Source organism: Anopheles darlingi, chromosome 2 (assembly GCF_943734745.1).
Source record: "Anopheles darlingi chromosome 2, idAnoDarlMG_H_01, whole genome shotgun sequence".
In the NCBI taxonomy this organism is placed as follows: domain Eukaryota; kingdom Metazoa; phylum Arthropoda; class Insecta; order Diptera; family Culicidae; genus Anopheles; species Anopheles darlingi.
Genome location: NC_064874.1, coordinates 69,231,057 through 69,255,056, shown reverse-complemented (window position 1 = coordinate 69,255,056; position 24,000 = coordinate 69,231,057). Strand labels below are relative to the sequence as shown.

The following is a 24,000-nucleotide window of genomic DNA, read 5'->3' as shown; positions in this document are numbered from 1 at the left end:
GAAAACTGGCGGATTGGAGTAAAGCATAAAATAATGCCCCTCCCGACGATGCCTGTGCTGTGTGAATCATTTAAAATGCATTATCCGGGGCGGATTGTAAATCCTCTGGCGACATTTCCGCACCTTCACCCGCTCCTGGCACACCACACCACACAACCGAGAGGATCTCATATGGAGCAACCTGGCAGGCAGGCAGCTAAGCTTGCAATGTTTGAAACCGGAGCAGCATCGCGCTGCTTATTAAGTACAACTCCACCCCAAACCGTACGCCAACAGGAGGAAGGTAAGACACATCGGTGGCGTTTGCTCGGTATCCTTCGGAGGGACCACCGGAGGGAGAGACCACCGAGAGAACCGAGAGAGCACAACAAGAAAGCTCCTCGAGCAGCGGAGCAGATACACATTGCTTGCGCGGTGTGTGCTCTGCCGGGGGGGAGGAAGGTGTATACGACGACGGTTATGAAAGTCAAATGAAATGTGCATCTCACCAAATGACGCGCCATAGGACGACGCCGGAGGAGTCGGGCAGACGAGAGAGGGGGTGGACAAAAAATGCAAAGCAAAGGACGTTCAAATATGTATAAATTCAGAAGATAAATGAATATGCAGTGAGCCAGGGAGAAGCACGGACGTTTGATGCGGGCGGACGTGGTGAATTGTGTTAGGCGAACATACGACGATGGTGGAGGAAGGGAGGAGAAGAAGTAGTGGTGACAACTCCAGCGTGCCATAAGTATTCCATCATTAATGCTTTACCTGCACACCGGACCCAAGCCCAAGACCGACCTTAGGACGATGGAGGACACTCTCTCTCTTCATCTTTTTCCGATTTTCACTTCAAATCATTCCGGACGATAATCATTTTACAGGAACTAGAGCTAACGAACCTCTCCAGCTTGTGCCTTGACAAGACCCATCAGCGCAGCAGCTCGTGTTAAATTTTAACTCGAAGGCACTTACGTAAAAGTGATTGCCACAAATATTTCTCTCAGCAATGAGTTGCTTCTTCAGAGTGCGCCCAAGAGGCATAACAGTGCAGGAGCAGCAAACAACAACCCGCTGACAGGAGTAATTGTGAAAAGTTTACTACCTTCTTCCCGAAGGATTGCTCCTAATGAATGCACATTGCTGCTGCTGCTGCTGCTGCCGCTGCATACCTTCAGTCGTTGCATATCCTTGCATCACCGCCAGCCAGTCCTCCAGCCATTTTTTGGCTTCCGCTCTGCGAACGGGTGGAAACTTATTGCCACATTGCTGCACTGGCGGGTATTCATCATTTTGGAAGGTTACGAGCGGAAACGGAGAGCGCGCGAGGAGTAAGCAGCACCCCTTACGGCCTTCAGTACAGGGACCACAGCAGCAGGCGTTTGAAAAGTGACGTTCGGTTGGCGTATTTCAAATGTCTAGAAAAGCGGCGCAAGAAGAGCTGCTGAGCGGCACAGGGGCAGGGGGTATATGAATAGATAGTAACCCGGCGTCCAAATAAACGCTCCCAGTAGAAAGGTATTAAATCTTCACAAGCACAATGAGGCGCGTTCCCTGTTGTCGCTACACAGGACACAGACATCATATACACAGCGAAGATGATGCTTCCTACCGTTCGCCTCTTACGGTAGACGACGACAGCGACTTGATAGATATTAAAGAAAAACTATTCTTCTACTTTACTCTCCGGGCGAACACAATGCTCAAACTCCTCTCAAAGGACCGGCAGTCAAAGGCAGTAAGAAAAAAAAAACCTTCAACAAGCAGGAGGAACACGCGAGAGCGCGCTACTTGATGTCACTTTGCGTTGCCTTGTCGTCCTCCCCAAAAAGGATCCTCTCACTGCGAATGATGCTGTTCCTCTGATGGTAAGCGACGACGTTAAGGATGACACTAAGCTGCAAAACTCTTGAGCTTTTGTGAAGAGAAATAACTAACAAAGCGCTCGCCGTCGTCCCTCATCCACCGAATTGCGTCATAATATCTCTCTCTCCCTCGGTGTCTCGGTTTGTCCAAAATTGGTGGAGAGATGGATGATATTGTGTCTCGACTCGATGCCGGCTTGCGATGAAAAGATGCAAAAGTTTAAATGCATAAAAATGATACATTAAGGAGGGGCGGTCGGTTGGTTAGGAAGCTTTTCATTATCAAATGAAGACAAAGGAACTGTGGCCGGTGGTGGTGGTGCCGACAGCTTGAGCGTCTAGATCGACGATACGCGTACCTTTTAAAAGGGAACGGGTCGACGGAAAGTTTGATTTACGACACGACGAACGGTGATGATAGCGGCCATATTTTCATAAGAATTTCGCCACCATAACTCCACCAAAAACCCACGATCCAGGAATTGGATGAAGCGAAGTAACGAAAAAAAAACACTCGAAATTCTAAATCCACCTCCCGCCGGTGCGCCTTCGTTCCTGCTGTGGGCCAAATAAATTGGCTCACGGCGTTTGGTGCGCGCGCCCTGGCTCTAAATCCGGTATAAAACCAATCTTCTCGCGAACGCACCAGCCAGAGGTGGCCAGCTTGCAACAGGCTGCGCTAACAACCCGATATCAGAGGCCACCAGCGTGGACGCGTTTCGCTGCGTTCGCGCAATTTCCACGATATCCACGATAGAGGCAGGGGTTAGAGGACGTATGGTGCTGCCGGGATAAGAGCCGAATCGACACACGACACACTCTGCATCAAGCACGGCTGTCGGTACACGGCCAAATATTGAAATATCGTCATGTACACACCAGGATGCAATTTATGACCAACAGCAACAACAACTAAAGCAACACACGGGAATCGAGAGTGGCTCCACGAAATATATCGATCCAAATCGACAACAGCCCGATTCTATGGCGAGATGTTTTATGCGCAAATCGTGTGTGTGTGTGTGTGTGTGTTTCTGAGCATGGGTTCGGCGTTATGTCGCTCCGGGAGCACGGAAAAAAGGCTGACTGACCTAAACACAACCTCGCTGGCGCGTCTCGTTGCAGCAATCGAAGGAAATTTGGCGTTTGGCACAAATCATGCCCCCGGATGCACACAAAAAGGGAAAATCCTCCATAGGTTCCAAAGGGCCGTTTGATCGGAGCTCAACCGAGGAAAATGGAATTACAGAACGGAGAGCTGGCATGTCGTACATGGAGCTGGACGAAAAAAAATCAACCAGTCTAGGACGTCAGGTACATGTTCCTAGTCGCTGACGGACGATAGTTACATGATTGCATGTCACTTTAGTTATTTTAAAAATGGCAGAGCAATAGAAAAATTTTACATAAGTATTTACGAAAAATAAAAATAATACAGAGTGCCCCATCGAGACAGGATCTACGTATGTGTTTAATAAATCCGCCATTTTCAGCCGATTGGGATAAGCAGCCGGGTCTATGCAATTTTAATCATGGATCGATTTACGCCAAAGAATGCGGATTGAAATTGTAGAACTTTACATTCGAAATATCGAAGAAGAAAAATCGTTCAACTGTGAATACTGACGATTTGACTACACCCCAAATATTGTCAAACACAAAGCAAAATGCGATCATTTGCTCGGTATTGTTATCCAGAGTGATTTGTCAATAAATGGCAATGTATACCCTAAATAAATCTTGTTCATTTGCACAAAGGCGGAGTTATTCAACATTTCAAATAGTTTGTTTGCAAAATTTCATTCATTTTCGAAAGCCTGAAATTGAGTTAGCAGTCTAACTAGTAGCGCCGCGATTACGATTTCATCATAAAAGCGTCAACCGGGCATATATTAACGAAAGAAATAGAGTCTTGGAAGCCATCGAAATGGAACGAAGGCCAATTGTCTATCCATCGCTGGCCCCCCCGGGGGCGGCGAATTTTCCACAGCCACTGCCGTGCGAACGTGCGATCCAGCGGAAAAGCTCCAGCGGAAAAGCCGTAAACGTCACCGTTGCTCAACCGAAACGCACGATCTTCATCATCACTTCTTGTCCGTCCGTCCGTCCATCCGTCCGGCCGTTCGTCTTCATCCGATTCGCCGTTCCTCATTCAGCGATGGTGGCGGCGCCGCGGCTCAACGACTAAAAGACCTTGACATGAAAACTCGTCATCATTTACCGTCGGCGGCTTTTCCTTTCCACCTCGCAGCCCTCGGCGCTAACGCCGGCGGTGGCATTGAAACGAACGCAAAATTTATGGAAAATAATTACAAAGCGCGAGCGCGCGCGCGATGGTACGACGATGGCGACGGCCTTCCACAGGTGCGCCACGGTTTCCAGTGGTCACTCTTGGCGTAAAAGTGCGTATACCGCCGTGTGTGCGATGATGATGCTCTCTGTGTGCGTGAGTGCGTGCGTGCGTGTGTATGCAGCAAGCGAAGCTGTCAAAACATCCGTCGAGCAAGCACGATTGGCGGAGCGGCTTGGCGTTTTGCAAACGCCGAGAAAATTCCATCACAAAACACACACATACACGCAAAAGAGCGGCAAGCAAGTCCGCGGCATGGCCAAGTTTTAAATTTTCTTTAGCCTCATCGCACCGCCCCCCACGAAGCCCGCGCATGTTCGTCCGTTGACGACGTTTAGTGGGGCGGGAAAACTTCGCCCTGGCCATGCCATCAAAACGCAACGAAAATTAATGCAAATACCGAAGGCAAAACGAGCCAGCAGCGACCACCACCACATCACAAATCGCAACCACGGGAAAAACCGGTAGGTTGTGGATCGAGCCTGACGTGTGGTGCAGTGTGGTGTTGCCAGCCAGAAAAATGGTGGAAAATTGTTCGGGGAAATTTAATTATAATTCACCATAAAACAAAAGTATCGCGCGGGATGGGCAGGTTGTGGTGGTGGTAAGCGCAGTCGAGGAAAACTGTCAGGAAAATTCAATCTAACCATGACGCGATTGAGCATGTTTTCCTCAATTTTATGATCCCTCTGGCTGTAAACTGCAAACCACATAATTCCGAATTCGGAATACTTCGTGAAAAATTGCAGGATTTGTTCAATTAACGAAGCGTGTTTTGAGAAGTCTGCACAAAAAACAAATAATGGCACTTTTCAATACCCTCAGGAGCATCGAGAGTAATAGGAAAAAAATATTGAAAAATAGAACAAACCAGCATTCCAAAACGACCTTTTCATAATGGTCGGATAAGAGATTTATCGTTTTTCAGCGTCCACAACAAGCATCCCCCCGCATTAAGGCCACCACCCACTTTGCTGCTTTTCAACCATTTTAATTAATGAAATAACGATTACATCCAGCATATAACAGGCCTGACACCGAGGAAAACGCCCGCGGTCACTACTCGCGGAAACGAGAACGTAGCAGCAGCAGAGCGGAGAGAGCAAATAAGTGGCGGAAAATCATTTATTGGAAAATCACAGTCGTTAATTGCGATCCGATAACGAATGTGCGTACCAACGGGCGCGCGGCACCACAGGTTGGATTACAAATGGCGAACAGAAGTGTAAATTTGGTCTCTGTCGGGCGCGTTTGGTTTGAGAATACAAAAAAAAACGTTGGCCGTTGGCGCCGGAATCTGTTGAAGGAAGGGAATCCGGATTTCCCCCATTTTTCTTTTTGGCTCTATTTTGCAATGCCCCGGCTGGAAAACACACATTTCCGAAAAGTAAATTTGAACCAATCAAACGCTCTCAAGCTATTATCGTGTTTGGCCGTAAGGTGGCGGCGTCACGCGTGCCAAAGGTCGCGGGCTCCTGTGGAGCCCGGGCACAATTTGTGCGCGGTAATTGATTTAATGAACTTCCAAACTCATCTCGCCACTCGTATCACTCTGGTGATTGATGTGCTACAACGGTCCATTCGTAGCATGCTATTTTGTTGGATTTTGGGGGGAGCGGTGACCGATGAAGCGATATTAAAGCAGACGGGGGTGCATATTGAAGCCATGAATTGAATTCCCCATTCCCAGCGCAAAGAATCCTATGGACGGATTCATTCATCGCATTCTCCGACTGGGAATGCAAATGATATGATGATTACATGTGTCTTATTAATTAAATTCCAAAGCAGATGCCTTAAGCCTTTTAACTTTGCTTGTACAGCTTGTAACCCCACAAGCATAATCCTTCAATGGGGCGCTAGCATAAAAAACGGAAACACATTTCAACATCAACCCCCATTTGATCTATATTGAAGCCAAATGACGAGGATAAACCAACGCCGAGCAAATGAATCCGGAAAAGAGCCGGAAATCAGGCTAGAGCCACAATGTGCGTTTTGCTGGCACGGGATGTGGTTTTGGCGTGAAAAGTCATTCCCGGTTGTGCGCGCTGCTTTTGTGGTGAGAGCTTCAGAATGCATTATTTTTTCAATGTTCAATTTACGATTTTTCGACGTCACCACATCCCCTGCAATCGGAACTGGCTTTTTTCCCGTGGTGCACCAGAGGCGATAGTGAGGTCCCCGTTTTTACGGTTTGACGAAGGTTTCCAATGACCTTTTTCGATCGACGAACACCGATTGTCAGGCTCGTGTGCAGGACAATTCTGTAACGCGAATGTGCGCGGGGCGCGATTTGCGATTACATAAACAAACAAAAACCTCGAATCCGCGTGCATCCGCGCTACGGACGGACCGTTTAGGACAGATTAATTAGTCATCACGCTGCTCGCCATCGCTGGGCAATGATTTAATCTTATTGCTGGCCTATGGCTTTTGTGGCATACATCACTGACATCACAAAGCGTGTGTTCTGGTTTGCTCATTGTGCAGGTTTTCCATCACGCGAGCGGTAGGATGATGTGGTTGGCAATTTAAAATAATTCAATAACAAATAATGATTCAGCTTTAACAAGTGTTGGCACCACGGAGTAGATTGGTAAAGCAAATAAAAAACATTTCGCGTCTAGTGTGTACTACGCATGCATCCTAGATTATTGCACGCATATGCCTAGTGGAGAATTGCTGGACACAATTTTAGTAACAATGTTATTAAATATTAGCTGCCCAGCTGAATTTTTCATGTTAATGCAACCACATAATACCACATAAAGTAATATAAACAGAAAGAATGCTTGATGAAGTTTCGCTGATTAAAAATAAATTTACCAGGACCACAAACAAGACCCGGCGCAGTAAAAATTCAACCCAGAACCATGACTTCCAGAAGACCCAAAAAGACTCCGGGGCCTTAAACCGTACGTAACTCTCGAAGCATTTCCACCGGTAGACAACAGCATATATACTCTCCCCGAATCCTGCAAACCAAATACAGCCTGCGGTTTAATTAGTGTTGCCAGCATTATCCTGCTCCCTCTTTCATCGTTCTTCACTTCTTTGTTGGTTCCCATGCTATCCCCAAACCAACTCTGGAGGGCAATTACCGCCATCATCATATTGGTGGCTGACGGCTTCGGTCACAAACCAAATGCAACCGGACAGACAGACGGACACACACGCATACACACGCACAGACCTGGACCTAACGGCAACTTCGGAGCATCGATGCTGCTGCTGCTGCTGCCGCCGGCGATGCATCCAGGGCAGCATAATATGCTCAATGGCAGCATGATCTCTCCTTTTCTCTCTCTCTCTCTCTTTCCTTCTCTTTGTCTCTCTGGCAGACCTCTGTGTTTCGTCTGGACGGCATCGTCTGTGCGACGTCTGAACAAACAAACGGCTGGAAGGATCTGTTGCTAGCAATTAGAGAGTCTGGTTGGGGCGTCGTGGTGGTGCCACGGCCAGACGCTCTTACTAGGCGATTTCCTCTCCCAGGTTGGAGAAAAACAGTCAGCCCCGCCATCAGATGGAGGTCTTGGTAGAGCGAGTGTCGTCTACTCGGTGGATTCGTGTGAAAAATGGACAAAAAATAATGAATTATTTAAATGTAAAGTTCAGAGAGCTACGGTTTCAAATGGAGAATGGAACGGAAAGGTCCAAATAAAACACTCATATCCCGGCGTTCTGGTTGACCATCATAATAATGCCAAGCGCTATGGAGACGTTGGTGTTGGTGCTGATTACGACAATAACTGCTGCGAACCCACATGCAAAGTAGTGACGCGATTCTTGTATGAGCTTCTCGAGCCACTCGAGCCAATTCGCTTGCGGCTCCTATTTTATCGGTCAACCCCCTATCACCACTCTTTGCTTCGGTGTGACCACAGCACCAACCAGAAAAATGCAAATCCTTTGCGGTTTGGTTCCCCTTTTCGATTCCCTTTTGACGGCTCTTTGCCTCTTAAAAAAGGGACGCTTGTTGCATAAATTCATAAACGTAGTGCGCGCCACTTTTTCTCAACCAAACAATCTCACAAGGGAGTTCCCTTCAGGCTCCGCTGTTGGAGCGCTCTTGGCGCAGGTGAAACAGAAATGTTTTTGCTTAACCATAATCGCATTGTTCTTTGCCACGTTCGGTTGTAACCGAGAAAAAAAAATGGAATGCCACGGGATAATCCAAAACGGAACGCAACACACGCACGCACGCAACACCAACAACTCGCTCAACAGGTAATGCCGTTGCCGCAGACTTGGAAGGACTTAGCATATTACATACGCCACACGGAGCTCAGTTCCCAGAGCCCAAGGTATTGCCACGCACATTAGCGCATGAATTCGAGCACGAACGATCAATCCCCCAGAGGAGGGAGGGCACGTGGAACACCCCCCCCCCTCTCCCCTTGATAGCCTTCGCTTCCCCAACGTCTGTGGAAGAACATTCCTCTTCTCTTCGGTCACCCAAAAATATCATATTTATGCTACCGAACTCGCTCCGTCTTCTGAGAGCGATCGGACTTATATCAGCTCAAATGGATGAGTGTGTGTGAGGCCCTTCTCCACTTCATTCTCCATAAGCCTCGGATTTATGCTTCTTCTTGCCAGGACCACATGTGCTCTCCTTGTGCGTGTGTATTCGTGTGTGTGTGTGTGTGTTTAGCTTCAGAGTCCACAAGATTTAATCCGTATCTAATGGGATGGGACAGTTTATGGGTTTCTCCCCCAACGTAGCCCAACAAAAACGTTGGCTGCTATCAGGGGTTGCTATCAGTTCAGCAGCTTCCATCTCTCACACACACATACGGGAGTTCCTCACCGATCTCCATCTGCTTCTCAGCCGAATTGATTAAAAAGAAAAGGTAGAAAGCGAATTTGGGCAAGACTTTCCAGCATACGCTTATCGATGGCGGTGGAAAATCATCTTCTGCGAACTGTAGGAGATAAACCAGAGGAGCCACCGAATGAAGGGAATGAAAATTAATATGAAAACCAAGCACGAGAGGGATCGGATCTGATATTAGAATTTGTGTGGAGTGATTATAAAGGGATGTAATAACGCTTCGTTAAAGCTCGTCTTCATTACTTACAGAGTTGATTCGTTTTTTTTTGTAATTATACAAACGGGGGATCATCACAACGTTCAACCTTTTGCACACCAACGGATGTGTTTTCAAAAACGGGCCGCATAACCGCATAACATTTGCAAAACCATATCCCCCCCGAGAGAGCATTACCGTTATTATTATCCTTGCAAGCATCCCAGCAAACGTTAAAGGCCAGCCGGAAATAACTAAAATAAAGAAACAGCCGCAGGACCCCGGACATTGAGAACTGAAATATGAGTCAACGACGACAACAAAAAAAAAGAAAAGAAAAGAAAAAAAAACAACAAACCTCGAGTCTCGCAGAGTCACAGCTCGTAAAATTCCTCCAAGGGACACCGAAGAGGTGGGGGGTTGGGATGAATATTTGAAACAAAAACAACCAACCACCCCGTAATAGGCTCCTCTTTCTCCGTGTAGCCTTTTTCCGTTTCCCCTTTCCCTCTGTCCCCAACCGAGCATTCGCAGAGAGCGTGCTGCAGAATATGCAAACTGTGTGCTGGGGGGTCCGTCCACAGCATATTTTATTCCGTTTCCGTGCTCTTCTTCTTCTCCTCCTCCTCCACCACCGCCACACCACTCAAGCTCGCGCGGGTGGATGGTAAACGATGTGGTGGCACACACTACCTCCCGCCAACAAGGACGATATGCTGCTGCTGCTGCTGTCGCTGCTGCCAGCAAAAGAGGTGCAACATAATTCATCGATTTTGTAATGCAAAACACAACGGTAGGCAACAATGCTTTCCTGGTGGCGCTTTTGCAGTAGAGTAGTGCCATGACGCTGGAATGGTGGAAAGAATATGAGTTTTCCTTCCTCCTTCGCAAGCACTCAACGAGGAAAACCGGAAAGGAGGAGCCTCCCACGACTCCCCACTCCCATTCGCGCGACGACGCGAAATGGGGCCAAAATTTATGGCTGGTCAGTTCCGGGCAGGTGGATGTTGGTCCTAGGGGTTTATCCCGGTGAAAGGCGGAGTGTCCTTTACCGAATGACCCACATGTACGGCGGGAATAAATTGAAACCACACCCAACCAGAAACCTATTAATGCAAGGGCCGAAGGAGGCAGTGAATGAATGGCCGTGTGGCCGGGAAGAGGGGGGGGGGGGGGGGGGGCGCAATTTGCGAGGTCAAGAAACCTACCCCGCCCGCGGAAGCAAATCGGTCGGATCGTTGTTGATGATGACGGGCTTAATGGTATGGTGACACGCGAGAACCCACAAATACCTTATCCGCGAGAGAGGGCGCGAAAGGACAGAAAAACGGAGCACAAAGTATGCAAAAGAAGAAGAAGAAGTGGCCGCTCGTGGCACGTGGGTTACAGCGCAGATCGTTTGCACCTTCTACTCCCCGGCATCGCCCTTTCAGTGGGTGCCACACGAAACCCAACGAGGTGCTTCCGTGAGAGTAAAAGAGCTTAAGATATTGATGGTGGGCATAAAAGCAGCCGTTGGCTGCCGCCGTCGTCGTCGTCGTCGTCGTCGTGCGTGGTATTCACGCGAGAACCGATAACACGCGGCTTGTTTATGTGTGCTGCTGGGCCAGGACTGGCCGCGAGAATCTAGCCGCGAGCAAAGCGCGAGGACGACGATGGTGATTAATGACAATATAAGTGACCACTAAATAGCTTGACTTTCGTACTTATCGTGCCTTTCATTGTTGTAGCCATCACACCGGAGGGGTGGTCACGGAGGTGTGATTATCATTTGGGTGTCCGTCTGGGGGGTGCGGCAATTGTGACACGATAGTAATCATTAATGGACGCCCCCTCCTATTGCCCGTGCCTGTTATCTTAATCGTTTCGCGACCATATACAGTGGATAATCGCGATAATATTCCTGCCAGGAGGGGGATTGTGTAACAAGATAATCCTCGTTTACCGATTTCCGGTCCAATAAAATTGCGAGTGAGAAAAAAGGATTTTCATCCCATTCTCCTTGGAGATGCGGGGTATCGATCCCCGTACCTCTCACATGCTAAGCGAGCGCTCTACCATCTGAGCTACATCCCCTTGTACCTGCCGCTGGCGGGGTTTCACTTTTGTCAACTGGCAATGGACCGACCGAGGATCATATTACGTCCAATAATCGATACACGCGGGTCGCTCGCTCGTTAATATGTTTTAGCTTTGCGGGACAGGTTTAATTAGGTCTTATGTAACGAAGATGGTGTTTATGAACCGCCTGCACGCTAGGACGCGATAAGTATGCAAAAAAGGTCTATCAACACATTCGCACTTCGCGGAGAGTGTGATTTATTACATTTGCACAAAAAAAACGCAACAACACTCCGTTAGTCGAGCTAGCATACTAGTTATGTTATATTATTCTGTACAACGACCAATAGTAATCGTAATCGATTAGCAGCTACTATTAAGCGCTGTTGACGGATGAGTGACCTTTTTGAATCGGTTCTCTGTTGAGTGGCGCTATAATGATAAGGTTTGTTTAGTAAGCAATCATGGTGATACAGATTGGAGAATTATGTTGTTGCCCTCTTCGCAATGTGTTGACTAAAATCACAGCAACAGAACAGCAGAGTGCGAAAGTAAATGTAAACATACAAGCAATCGAGCCGAGATTGATTCCATTTCTTGTTTTGCTAATACCATGATTGATGAACACTCTACAAATCACATACTTGATACCGTCTTTAACCTGATAACCACCGTAAGCAGAAGCACGCCAAGGGGTGGCGTACAAATCAAGACAATCTTATCTTATAATGCAGCACCAATAAACTCACAGTAACCGATTCTCAGTAATCCACTAAAACCCTTTGTTACTTGAGTGCGCGCGGTTATCACTAGGTTCAAGGTGGGGGGTAGGTTGCCGATTTGACAGCCTCTTATCAGTGGGCGTGATAATCGCATAAGAAGTGCATATCGGAAGCGTCTTCGATTAAGTCGATTGCAAAGTTTAAGAAAAGTTGGTTATAGACAATGTAGCATCGCACAAAATATACTAAAAATCAATGCTCTAGCCTACTGACCGCAAATACATCAAAGATCACCCCTCCTACCAAGCCCGGCTAGCTCAGTCGGTAGAGCATGAGACTCTTAATCTCAGGGTCGTGGGTTCGAGCCCCACGTTGGGCGCGCTTGAAGCTCGTTTTTTGTCGTCCTTCCAATCGCTATCTAGTAGGAGCAATTGCCCAATTTCATAATTTTAAAACCATGGAAAACATAAAAAGAATCGTTCTATATTACTGAACAAGGCAATATTAAGCAGAAATTGGACTTTATACACATATAAACGAATGACGGACAGCACATGCGTATTTGTCATCGGAAATGTGCAATGCTGCGTCGTCGTTGAAAAATCAACAATCTGCCAGTGTATGCGCTTAACTCTTCCGCAAATCACGTCATCCCGCGCCAAAAAGGGACAAGCTTGAGATTCTTTTTTTTGCGCTCCCATCACACCATGGCACAGCAAAGTTCATATTTCATACCCCAACATAACCCGAACTTGCAGCCGACAAATGGATTTTGAAAATACTTTCAGAACTGATAACAAACGAACCATTTTTCCGGTGAAATACCGTACCTATTCGTCATCGAGAAGATAACGGGAGTTGTATTTGTTTGTGGTGGGGGGGCCAAAAAATGTTTCATCACAATTCTCGGCGATGACTAAAACATTGCAAAACGCCACACCACTTTTCTCTGCCACGCTCACACTCTGCCAATGTTTTGCGATAAAGCGAAAGTCACCATGGCCAGGCCAGCACGAGCGCATGGCCGTAGAGCATAGAGTTCACGCCCGCCTGATTTAGGTCAATTAGTGTACTGGAGTTTCTAATTTAGTTTCTGCTGTTTTGTTTTGCTCTGCCCGATGATGATGATGCACGTGGCTTCGTAGCTTGTGGCGATGCTTTCTCGCGATCGACATCATGCTGGGGTTGACCTTTACAGCCAGGGAGGGGGTTGTGTCCGCCACAGCTGATGAAAAGCGCTGCTGAGGCCATCTCGCCTTGCAATGAGATACGCAAAAAGGTGCTGTGTATGTAATAGTGAAAGGCAGGAAAAAAGGGGCAAAAAAAAGTATGTAAAATAAAATAAAACATACCACCAATGGGGCGGCGGCGACGACGGCGGTGGTCAACGCTGATCCGAACCACCGTCGTAACGCGCGCACACACATCGTATCTGCTGACCCGCGCTGTTTGATTCCCCGGCATGCCCCGGGTGGGGGTACGATGTAGTGCGCGAATGAATCACTCCCCGGTAGACATGGCAAATGCACACACACAACGGGGGACCGACCACCGCAATTCGTTGACCGACGGATGGCGTGGAGGGAGGAAGGTGATTACTTTCATATTTTAAACAATTCGCGGCATAACGGATGCTACTACACCGTGCGCCAGAGAAGCCAAAGTCGATGTCGTTGCGTCGGAGTCGGATGCGAATCAGTGGACACAGTACCGCCGTCGCCGTGTGTGTTTGTTCGCGGACGTCCACGCTTATCGCCACCAACGACGGACGAGACCGACAGCAGCATGTGTGTTGTGTTTGTAGTCACTTTGCCGGCAGGCAGCACATAAAAGTCAATAAACGGAGATCCCATGCACGTTGAGGGCGGCGCGACTGTGGCTGTCGGAAGCAGCGGTTATCAGTCGGCGGGGTGGTGGTGGTGATGGTTTCCGGCTCCCCTCGCACCTACGAGTTTGTATCTCATGTTTTTTCTACTTTTTTACAACAGAAAGAGCGAGAGTAATGTGTTGCAAATCGATGTTCCGTAAAATCGTACCGTGAATCATCTTGTTTCTCCGCGTTTGAAGGACGTTTCATTCAACTTTTCGCTTTAATGGCCCCGTATTTTGTTGGTAAACATCAATGCAAAGGATCAGCAACAATATTCATAGCAAAGCTTCGAATAACTTCAATTCAATTCGCATAGTTCAACGAACTGTGGGAATCATGAACTAGAAAAAGATTTTTATAATCTTTAGGATTTATGAGGCAAATACATCTTAACCGTATACTTCGCTTCTGTTAAATGTACGGTTTCGAGACACAACAGCGAATGAAAACCACCGGAACATGCTTGAGAAGCACACCTAATAAATCATAATATAAATTATGAAGCAATAACCCGTGATAAAAAGAAAAAGCGCGAATAGAACCAGCTTCCACAAAAAAAAAAAACAAGTGAGTTAGTGCGAAAAAAACTCCTACATTTCAAGCTCCTTCAGGCTTGCTAGACCGTGCGCCGCGCTTTGTTAGGATCCTTGGTAGCGGATTTTTTGTGCTGAGAGCAACCGAAAAAAAAATCGTCAACCGAGTCAAGTGCGCCGGAGACTTGACCTGACCAGAACCATCAAAGTATGTTGCCCTCCGTCTAGACTTTCCAGATAGTCCAGGAAGAACACAACCAACAAAAAAAAAACGGTGAAATGAAAATACCTTTGACCGTCCGCCGGCGGTCCCGCAAGATGTCGACCGTCGACGAGGTGGTACGACCGTGCAAGCGAAACTGATCGCACATCTTACTTTTGGCTCTGGTCGGTCTTTGGTGGTGACATTAGAGGAGTTAGATGATCAAAACGGGCCACGGACGACGAAAATTTCATATTTTGTTCGCCAGCCAGACAGGAGGAGCGCGAGCCAGGGAAATTATGAAGAAAAAATGAAGAAAAAGCCAAAAAAGGAAACACATGAAACACCCAGCAGAACAAAGGATCATAAAACGTTATTATATGAATTCGCCGGTGAGTCCTACACGCTGCGAGCGAGCGAGCGAGCTATCAAAGTGTTCGCGGTCGGTGTGGTTGTTCTACTTCTATACCTTCAGCCAGCACCGTTGGGCCAAGGCTCGCATGATACATTCTGGTTTATGACTTCCGAAACTTGTAGAAGCAAACCGTTAATGCTTCTGATGGTAATCCTGGGCAGTAGTAGATCCGGGAGAGTGGTTGCGAAGAGGAAAATAGTAAAGAAAAAAAAACGACCGAAAATATAAAAGACAAAATGGAACCTCGCCCGCCGCCAGTTGGGACATATTTCCAATTTCAATCCCATTAAAGCTAACCAGAGTGCGTTAACCGTTGAGAACACGGAGCGCGGACGACGCTAGCAGCTAATTCCATTCGGTTCAGATGCGCAATGCATTATTCAGCAACACCAGGCCAGAAATTATGGTCGAACAAGGACGATACTCCTCGCAAAGAAAGGTCCACCAGGACACGCATCACGAATGCGGTTGCTGCACAGGTCAAAAGAACGCGACAGCACTTTCTGTTCATTGTGGATAAGGAAAACCGGAACATTATTGCTACACAAACAAAACGCTTCATTGGAGAGCAAAGTTATCGCACAACAGGAGATACGTTGATACTACTACTACAATCCCATAAAACATCGATGTCCTTGTTACGAATACAATCAACATAACCAACGCGAGGGAGACTCCTAAACCAACGCGCGAGAAACAAAAGCAATCGATATTGGGACAGATGTATTTTTAGAGTTTGCTTGCACATAAAAATTATATTTCGAATGACTTCCATCGGTTAGACCCAAAAGGATTCCAAAGAAGGACCAAAGAAAAGAAAAGCAAGCAATCAGCTGACTAATTTTGGCGCTGAACCATAAGTAAATACTAAGATGATTAAACAAACTGCTTCGCTACAAGGTAGGGTGTTTCCGGCAGCAGCTACAAAGCTATAAAACTAATAGAAATCGCTCGTAAAAAGGGGCTCCAACGATGTTTCCATATTTTATGTATTTTGATTATTCACAGTTACCCTTGTTTGCTTTGCATTCGTGAAACACTCAACTCAACTAGTAGTGATGAATCAACTAGTGATGGCTTTGCACTAAGGCTGCCAAAACAAAAAAAACTCCAAATAAGCTATCAAAATTGTACCAGAAAAAATTGCACTATCGGCAGAACCGAATACATGCATACTAGTTCCACGAAAAGAATTGATTGTGCTATCAAATATCCCTAAATGTTACTCTTTCTGTAACATTGCGTTAGGATTGATTGCTCAATATAGTTACAGCGAATTTATATGGATATCTTTATATGTTCCAGTATAAGCAAGTATATGAGGTCGCTGTTAGACTTAACTGTATGGAATATTTAAAACAATTGCCAACAATCCAATCATAGTTGAAGGTCATGTCACGACTGCAGAAGGCTTCCTGTCTTTCTCGCCTTTGAGCAACAAGCGCGGCAACAAAAGTTAGGCATAGAGAGATGGCTATCAAACAGACAAAAAAAAAATCCAAAGCATTCGAGGCATCGCTGGTGACATCCGTTGCATACCAACGAGATTCAAATGATGATTAATGGTGGAATGGCTTTGCGTAGCCAGATTATTCTCGTCTGCCGCGCCCGCCAGCCAGTAGTGCGAGATTCGCGAAACCGATTTCAAAGCGACAAAGCAGCGTCGTCAAAGGAAAATAAAGGGGAAAGGGGTAGAAGGAGGTAGAAGTTTCACTGGGATGCTAAGTGGTGTTGGTGGTAACTGAAACCGGAACATGAATCATTGCTCCCTGGCCCCACACCGGCGGTGGCCAAACACCATAGCACGACCAACAACACACTGAAGGTGATACACTGCCGCCGCTCGATGCTGCATCCCTTCTTCTCGAGCACCCAGAGGGTGGTGGGAGGGGTGGGGGGGGTGGCAGTAGCAGCGTGTGTGTGTTGTATATATGATCGCCAATGTTACTGACCTCTAATTGTATGTCTGTGCGTGTCGATCGAGAGACCGCTGGTAGTGTCATGTGTTTGCCGCCGTCGTGCGTCGGAGTTAGCACCATCCCCCACCTCCTCTCCCCCTCTCACTAGAACGTGCTGCCTACGAATGAGTTAAGTTAACCATACAGTCCACGGCCCACTCGGACGCGGGTTTTGTATTTCACAATTTGAGAAATAGAACCGCATTTTAACAAACAGAACAAATTTGTTGCTGGTAGATTCTTATTAGAGCAAACGACTTTTACGCATCATATTTAAATCAACTTCAAATCGAATGTTCAACTTTGAATGCAATGAAAAGTTGAAAAAACCTTCTCAGTCCCTACATTGTAGATATTTTATTTAATTTATTAACGTTATACGGTCGGCTTGAGAATATCTATCGAGGCATTCTGCTGCGTTCACGTGCACCAGTGTCACGGTTCAGTCGGATCTTGTTAGCGTAAATAATGAGTCACGACCAGCCGCCAGCCAACCAGACAGACGATCTCGTTGGTTGTGAGATCGCGCAAACGATGGAGAAACCCTCCGGTCAGTCATTGAAATGGACCTCGGTCGGTCGAAAATCGTTCTTCTCTTGGTGCACGGGAAGTACCCATCGATGCAGAGAAATTCCGGACACTCACCAAACGGGCGGTGGATCTTCGAGCCTCGTATAGCATGAAGTAGTTTGAAATTAAATTCACACGAAACATTATCATGCATACCGCCTGAGGGAGGAGACACCACAACGTAATACCCCACGGTGGTGATGAAGATGAGCGATGTTGTTGCTGCTGGTGTGCACTTTTTTGCCTACCTTTGTCCCACAGATGCTTAGTTTCTATTAGCATCAAGTTAAATGCAAGTAAACGCATATATTTCTCAACTACAGAACATGTAATATTAAATGCAGAGCTCCAGCCGTTCGTAAGGTGACGTTTGCGATCCCAAAGGGAGGAAAAGAAATTGTATAATGCAAATAAAACATCACGAAGGGACGGCAAAGACTCATAAACAGTCTATAATCACGTCCTACTCAGCGCGTTGCTACAGCTCTTTACAGCTTGCAGCGCGGCGCAGCGCAGCACAGAACACGTCATACGCACCAGGGGACCGGTAGCTACCTTCCACCTTCTCGCTGGCCTATACCGTCCACCCGCCCGTCTGGCCTGGCGCGCTGGAAGCATTATGCTTTATTTTTAACTCAACTGGAATCGAGCGGAAACAACCATCAGGAGTGTGTGGTGTGCGGTTTTGATGTGGTTCAAACACGACCAATTCCCGGCACCCACTTCTCGTGCATTAGAGACAACGTCAGTGTGTGTGTCTGGTCTGTGCGTGAGTGTGTGTTCATGTGCGTCGTTGAAAGAAAAACTTGCCCCCGGTCTTTGAGCAGAAAGACACGCACGCAGGAACGCACGCACGAACGGCCTAATGGGTTGAGACAATGCGGAAAACAGAAGGAAAGTGGTAACCAAAGCAAGAGGGACCAAGTTTATATAGATTCTGGATGTGGCCAGTTTGCAAAAATGAAAAAAACACAGATACCAACCTAACCGATGCTCTTCCAGTAGCAGCAGCAGCAATACATGAGACGAACGCCAAGCACAGGAAGTGTTGTTGAACGCACGATAAGCTAACAAATGCTCAACCCGTCCAGTGTCTGAGGGAAAATGTTGAAAAATGGATAAATGTTGGCCCAGGAAGTCTCGATAGCAAACGGTACTACCCTTCAGAAAGATGCTCGTTTAAGGCGTGCTAAATGAAATCAAGCCTTTCAACCTTGCGACAGGTTGTGCCACTCTCTGTTTTCAAAAGAAAATGCAACGAAAAAGTTCTTTGGTTTTCGGTTTTCTTGTTAAATTCAAATGACGCCTTGACGCCGCCGGTTATCAAGAACATTGCCATCGGCCCATGGTTTTTGGGCACAAAGTTCTTTGGCCTGATCGTGACGTTTCCGAGCGGTGGCGCTGGATAAAGTTTAGCCAATACTTCTGTAATTGACCCAAATGTGCGCACACAGTTGACTTGTCGGTGGTGCGGGCATACCCTCGAAACACCTTTCGATTTCCCAGGTAGAAAATTTGTTTCATTTCTTGGCATATCGGGGCGATGGAGGGACCGCCCAGCGAGGAATGGGATAAGCTAATTGAGACACCGTTTCATAATAAACGCCTGGTGGTACCATGGGAACACCCATTCCGAGGTTCATGCTGCTCGACTCCAATTACGCACGGAGGTTCCAGGTTTGGTTAATACAGAAAAAATGGCGTTTGGTTATGTAAAATTCATTGCCAAACCATCAACGACCACGCATAGAGTCATATCAAATTAATAAAAGTCTACATTAATTATGTTTGTTGCGTTGCAGACAATTTTATGAGCATTTACAAAAAATGTCATAATCATTGCCATAAAGCTGAACACAATGTCTTGATTGCATTCGGTATCAATACCTGGGAGTGTGGCTACTGCCGACAGCCATCAAGCCAAGCGCAGTCAGGCGAAGTGGTGCCTCCTTATTCCAATTGGCAATTAGATCATTGTGAGTGACGGGCTCAGTGACGAAATGATTGAGCACCGTTTAACCTTATCAAGACGGCCAGGACAGTAAAATATGCTTACTATCAGGACTCTGCCTCCTGCTAATGATTCTAGAGGACCGGGAGTTTCCAGTTTTGATTTGGCATGCAAAGAGTCGAATACGCAAAACAAACAACACTCTGGAGCACATAATCCCGCGTCTGCTGATACCATTTTCATCGGAATTGATACACGTGCCCCGTCATGCGGGGTTCTCGAACGCCCCCCGTAAAGCTTCTGGTTATTTCATCTTCGTTCTCGAGACTTTCCGAGCTTCGTACACAACGGAAAGCATCGTGCCGACTTTTCATTACACAAATAAGGCAAACATTGTTGTTTCTTAATTTTTTCACCCAACCGCCAGCCAGCCTGCCAGCCACACGCTACAGCCCAACCGTCGCGGCGGCGCAAGCTGCGCCAAAGTTACGCAACGTTCGTTACGTTCCCTTCGAAACCACATCTCAACAGAAGCAGAGCAGCGGAGCGAACTGTGCGCGCGGACGGGGAATTACTTTCGTGCAAATGATTTCAATGCATCTAAATTGTGAAGCACAATTCACGACACGAAATCGGCATGTTGTTGGTGGTGGTGGTGGTGATGGTGGATGCTGGTGCTGTGCTTGGTGAGCATAAAACTTTTGCCCAAAACCCCTCGGTCATACCAAACGGAAAGACAAACACGATATTTTCCGGCCCCGGAATGTTCTCCGTTTGCCCCGGTGAAGGACATTCCCCAGAGTACGGTGGCGGTACGGTCGGAAGAAGCTGACGAGAGAAAAGAAATATAAATAAGCTATGTTTGCATCCGACCCATATATGACCCCCACCGGGCCGAGAACTGCGACTGCGGGGAGAGAAAGTGTCGCGTCTAACAAAGACAGCACCGCATTCCTTCCTGGGAATGCGTTCTGGACGAGCAAGCCTGGAGGGTAATTGTGCGTCAGACCCCCCAAAAAAAAAGCACACCAATGGATGGCCAGACAAAAGCAAGTAGGAACGTACATTTTTGCGGCTAGTGTTTTCTTTGCCAATTTTGGTGAATGTATTTGACTTTTGCTTCTCTTTTGCTTTTGGTGTAATTAGGAAGGGGGCGTTTAATTAGAATGATGGACTCGAATCGGCTAGAATGGTGCGTCGTTTTGTGCTGGTGTCTAGAGAACTCCCACAAGTTCGAGAGCAAAATGTTACTCTAACCAAAGACTGATAAATGACAATTTAGTAGAATTCAGTATCCAGTTCTGTGTTCCGAGAGTGAAGGGAGACAGCTCTGACGTGATATCTTCACTAAACAGAAGTAAAGACGTCAATAGCATCATCCACAAAAGAGCTGTAAAGCAATCCCTTTTAATTTAAGTTTCATTCGTGCATCGATCACGATCGATTCTTCGAAGGACGTTACGTTGCCGAACTAATGAGAGTCGTGAAACGATAGCATATTTAAGGCGTAATGCACGACGACGTAAGGTCGAGAAAACAACATGTCACCGCGATGTGATCTTCTAAAAGGCACTTCTCCAGCTGGTTGGAGACGAGGGGGCGGGGTGCAGGGAGAGATAACCGTCTATATTCTAGGGTGTACCTACGCCATCCAAGAGCACTGAAACTTTTAATTGCTTTTCGCATTTAACAGTCTCCGGCAGGAACAAGTAACGATTGACAGGAAAGCAATCGCCTTTGACAAGCGGAAGAGAAGCGACAACGCAGGCAGGAGAGGACGGTGACAGAGGCTGATGAATCGTCGTGTGTCGTGTGACGTGTGTCGTGTGTGTGTGTGTGTGTTCGCAGCGATCGATTCAATTTATTTTGTCTTATTTTTTTTTTTGTTCTATCAATGAGATTATATGTATATCCTCCCGGGGGGTAAGGATTAGATCACAGTTAATTGGTTTTCTCTCCGCTCGATTGCGCGTTGCATAATGCCCAGAGCGGCGAGGAGGGCCGAGGATGGCATACTAATAGAGAACAAATCATGATCATGATCAAATAAGCAGATCAGAAATGTTTAAATGGAATGGTTTAGTCCGGGCAAAACACAAATCCACCGGATTGTGACTGTATTTTTCTCCAATAATTCCAAATTCCTCAACACGACCTTCTGTGGCGACCTCCCCCGAGGCGGCAAGCAATTCTCTCTAATCCCACCGAAACCATTCGATGCGCGCCGCGTTCTTTTACTTTCCATGCCGCGAGGATTATACGCCCAAGGTTGACGAAACGGATTACGCGCGATTGATAAGAATCCACCAGCAAGCATGGCAGAGAAGCGGATGGCAAATGATTGCTTCACCGTCCTCTCGAAACGCGCTCGTCTGTTTGTAAGCACGTCTGTCTCCAAGATGCTGATGATGCTGATTGTGTATGAGGTGCAAAGAGAAAAGATGCCACTTACCACTTTCGATGTCGTTGAGGAGCAGAAGGAGCGTTGAAAGTAGCAGTAATCCACATTTCGGATGCATTTTTCCGACCGATCGATCAGCAGGAACCGAATGTCCGCCGCCGCCGATCGTGCTTCAGATTGCAGCAGCAGCACCACGGATTTAGTTGGCCGTTTCGGAACACCGAACGGAACGAAGAAGCCGCGCACACACACACACAGCTCCACCACTGGGGAAGTACCTGACGCACACACACACACGGTCGGGGAAAAACCGGCACCGGATGACGGCGAGCTACAAACTACTGACGGTTTCTGCTGCTTGAGTCGTGCTCAGAAGATGTGCACCAGACTTTGCGCAAAGCTCGAGTAGAAAAGCCAAAGGTAATGTGATGTGATGATAATGATGGAAGGATGCCGATGCTCTGGTGCTTGCTCGTGTGGAGTGGTGATGCTTGCTTAAGCGACGGTTGGAGTGTATCGAAAGCATGCGGCAGTAGCAGCAGCAGCAACACTCACTCCCCTTCATCCGGGGGGAGACACGATGATCGGGAGGAATGGAAGCAAAGTGTACTCTCTCTCTCTCTCTCTCTCTCTTTCCGTTCCGTTTTCCTTCCCGTAGCTCCAGCCACACTCGACTAGTAGGCTGACTTCCTCCTCCGAGCGTCAGGAAAAATGCGTCAAAACAAACTAAAAGCAAACACAAAAACCCTATCCTTCCCGCCGATGCCGATGACGAAATCGCGAACGGATTTTACACACTTTTCTTTTCTTCCCGGGGGGAGGGTCGATGGGTGGTTGCACTTCGATCAGAACACTCGGCCGGGATTTCTTCGCCCAGCGCACCAGCGCGTTTCAGAATGCACTTTTACGGCTTATGCAGTGGCGAGAGGAGATGATGGCGCCTGAGGCTGCGACTCCTGGGAAGATTTTGCTTTTTACACTTTTCCACTGCCAACCACCATTTAACAGACTCTTGCGCTGCTCACCCACATGAGGCACACACACACACACGTGCACGTCACACCAACACACTGTCACAGTAATGCACCACACTACACACAACCCTCTTTTTTTGCAGCACCATCGATGCACTTCACTGTGGCGGCGGCGACTGGCAGCAGCTGTCTTCTGCAGTCTTGCACTCGGAACCAATTGTCGTCACCATGACGAACACACGAACGGAGGGGGCTCTAGCTGCTCGAATGCTCTGGCCGCAGCTGCTGCTAATGCTCACTAACCGGCGACACTAATAACATTCACCAGGCCTGATGGGGGGCAAAAAAATGGTGGACTTGATTAAATGAAATGCTCTGCGCAACAATGTAGTTTCAAGCTGGTAACAGTAAAGAAATTAGGATCATGTTTTGCACTGATTTCAAATCACTGTTAATTCGATTTTTTAAACACATACAAGGACGAACGTGCCGTATGTTTCACCGTGAGTTCGATGTAGCGGGTATTTACACTCAAATATCTGTACCTCACACATTAACTCTAGCATAACTGTTACTAATTGAGACACTCTTTTTTTTTATTTATCTGACAGAAAAGAATACTCAAAGAAGACATTAAAATAATATCTCGCGACAATCCGGCATTCTTATTATTTGAATAACGGTCACGGAATATTTTTCTTTGCAACGGCAAACCCACGGCACAAAGGACCAAAAAGAGAGACGCGAACGAGAGCAAACAAAGCAGCAAGCTGGAATCAAGTTACGCGCAACATTGTTCATGGCATTGCGCGCTCGCCCACAGCATCCATCCATCCAAGCATCCTTACCCCAAAACCCAACCATAGCAACACGAAGGAAACGCTACTAGCAACGACAGACATTTCCCGGCGAAGCATCGGACCAAAAAATGATGGCCGCCAGCTGGAGAAAAAGAAAAAAAAACTCTGTATTGCGTTGATTAATTTGGACAGTGAAGGAAAAAAAATAGGGAAAACAAAGCAAAACACTTCTGATACAATGCTACGGTGTTGCCATCATTCCATCTCATCGGCGTCCTTGGTGCTCCCCACATATGCCAGCTGCGTTTGC

At 47.1% G+C, this 24,000-nt stretch overlaps 1 protein-coding gene and 2 non-coding genes across 4 annotated transcripts in view; 1 reads left to right on the top strand and 2 right to left on the bottom strand.

Annotated features, from left to right (window-relative positions):
• The window catches only part of LOC125952299 (disintegrin and metalloproteinase domain-containing protein 10 homolog), a 59,627-nt gene that overhangs the window by 23,751 nt on the left and 11,876 nt on the right, over positions 1-24,000 (bottom strand). For both annotated transcript variants that reach the window (XR_007468809.1, XM_049681705.1), the window contains exon 2: positions 21,968-23,220. Coding sequence is in view for 1 of the 2 variants with exons in the window: in XM_049681705.1 (XP_049537662.1) it covers positions 21,968-22,034 (67 nt within the window). In the remaining variant the exon portion in view is untranslated. The remainder of the gene's footprint in view (positions 1-21,967; positions 23,221-24,000) is intronic.
• Trnaa-agc (transfer RNA alanine (anticodon AGC)) lies at positions 11,237-11,309 on the bottom strand. The gene has a single exon. It is a non-coding gene; the product is annotated as a tRNA-Ala (tRNA).
• Trnak-cuu (transfer RNA lysine (anticodon CUU)) lies at positions 12,323-12,395 on the top strand. The gene has a single exon. It is a non-coding gene; the product is annotated as a tRNA-Lys (tRNA).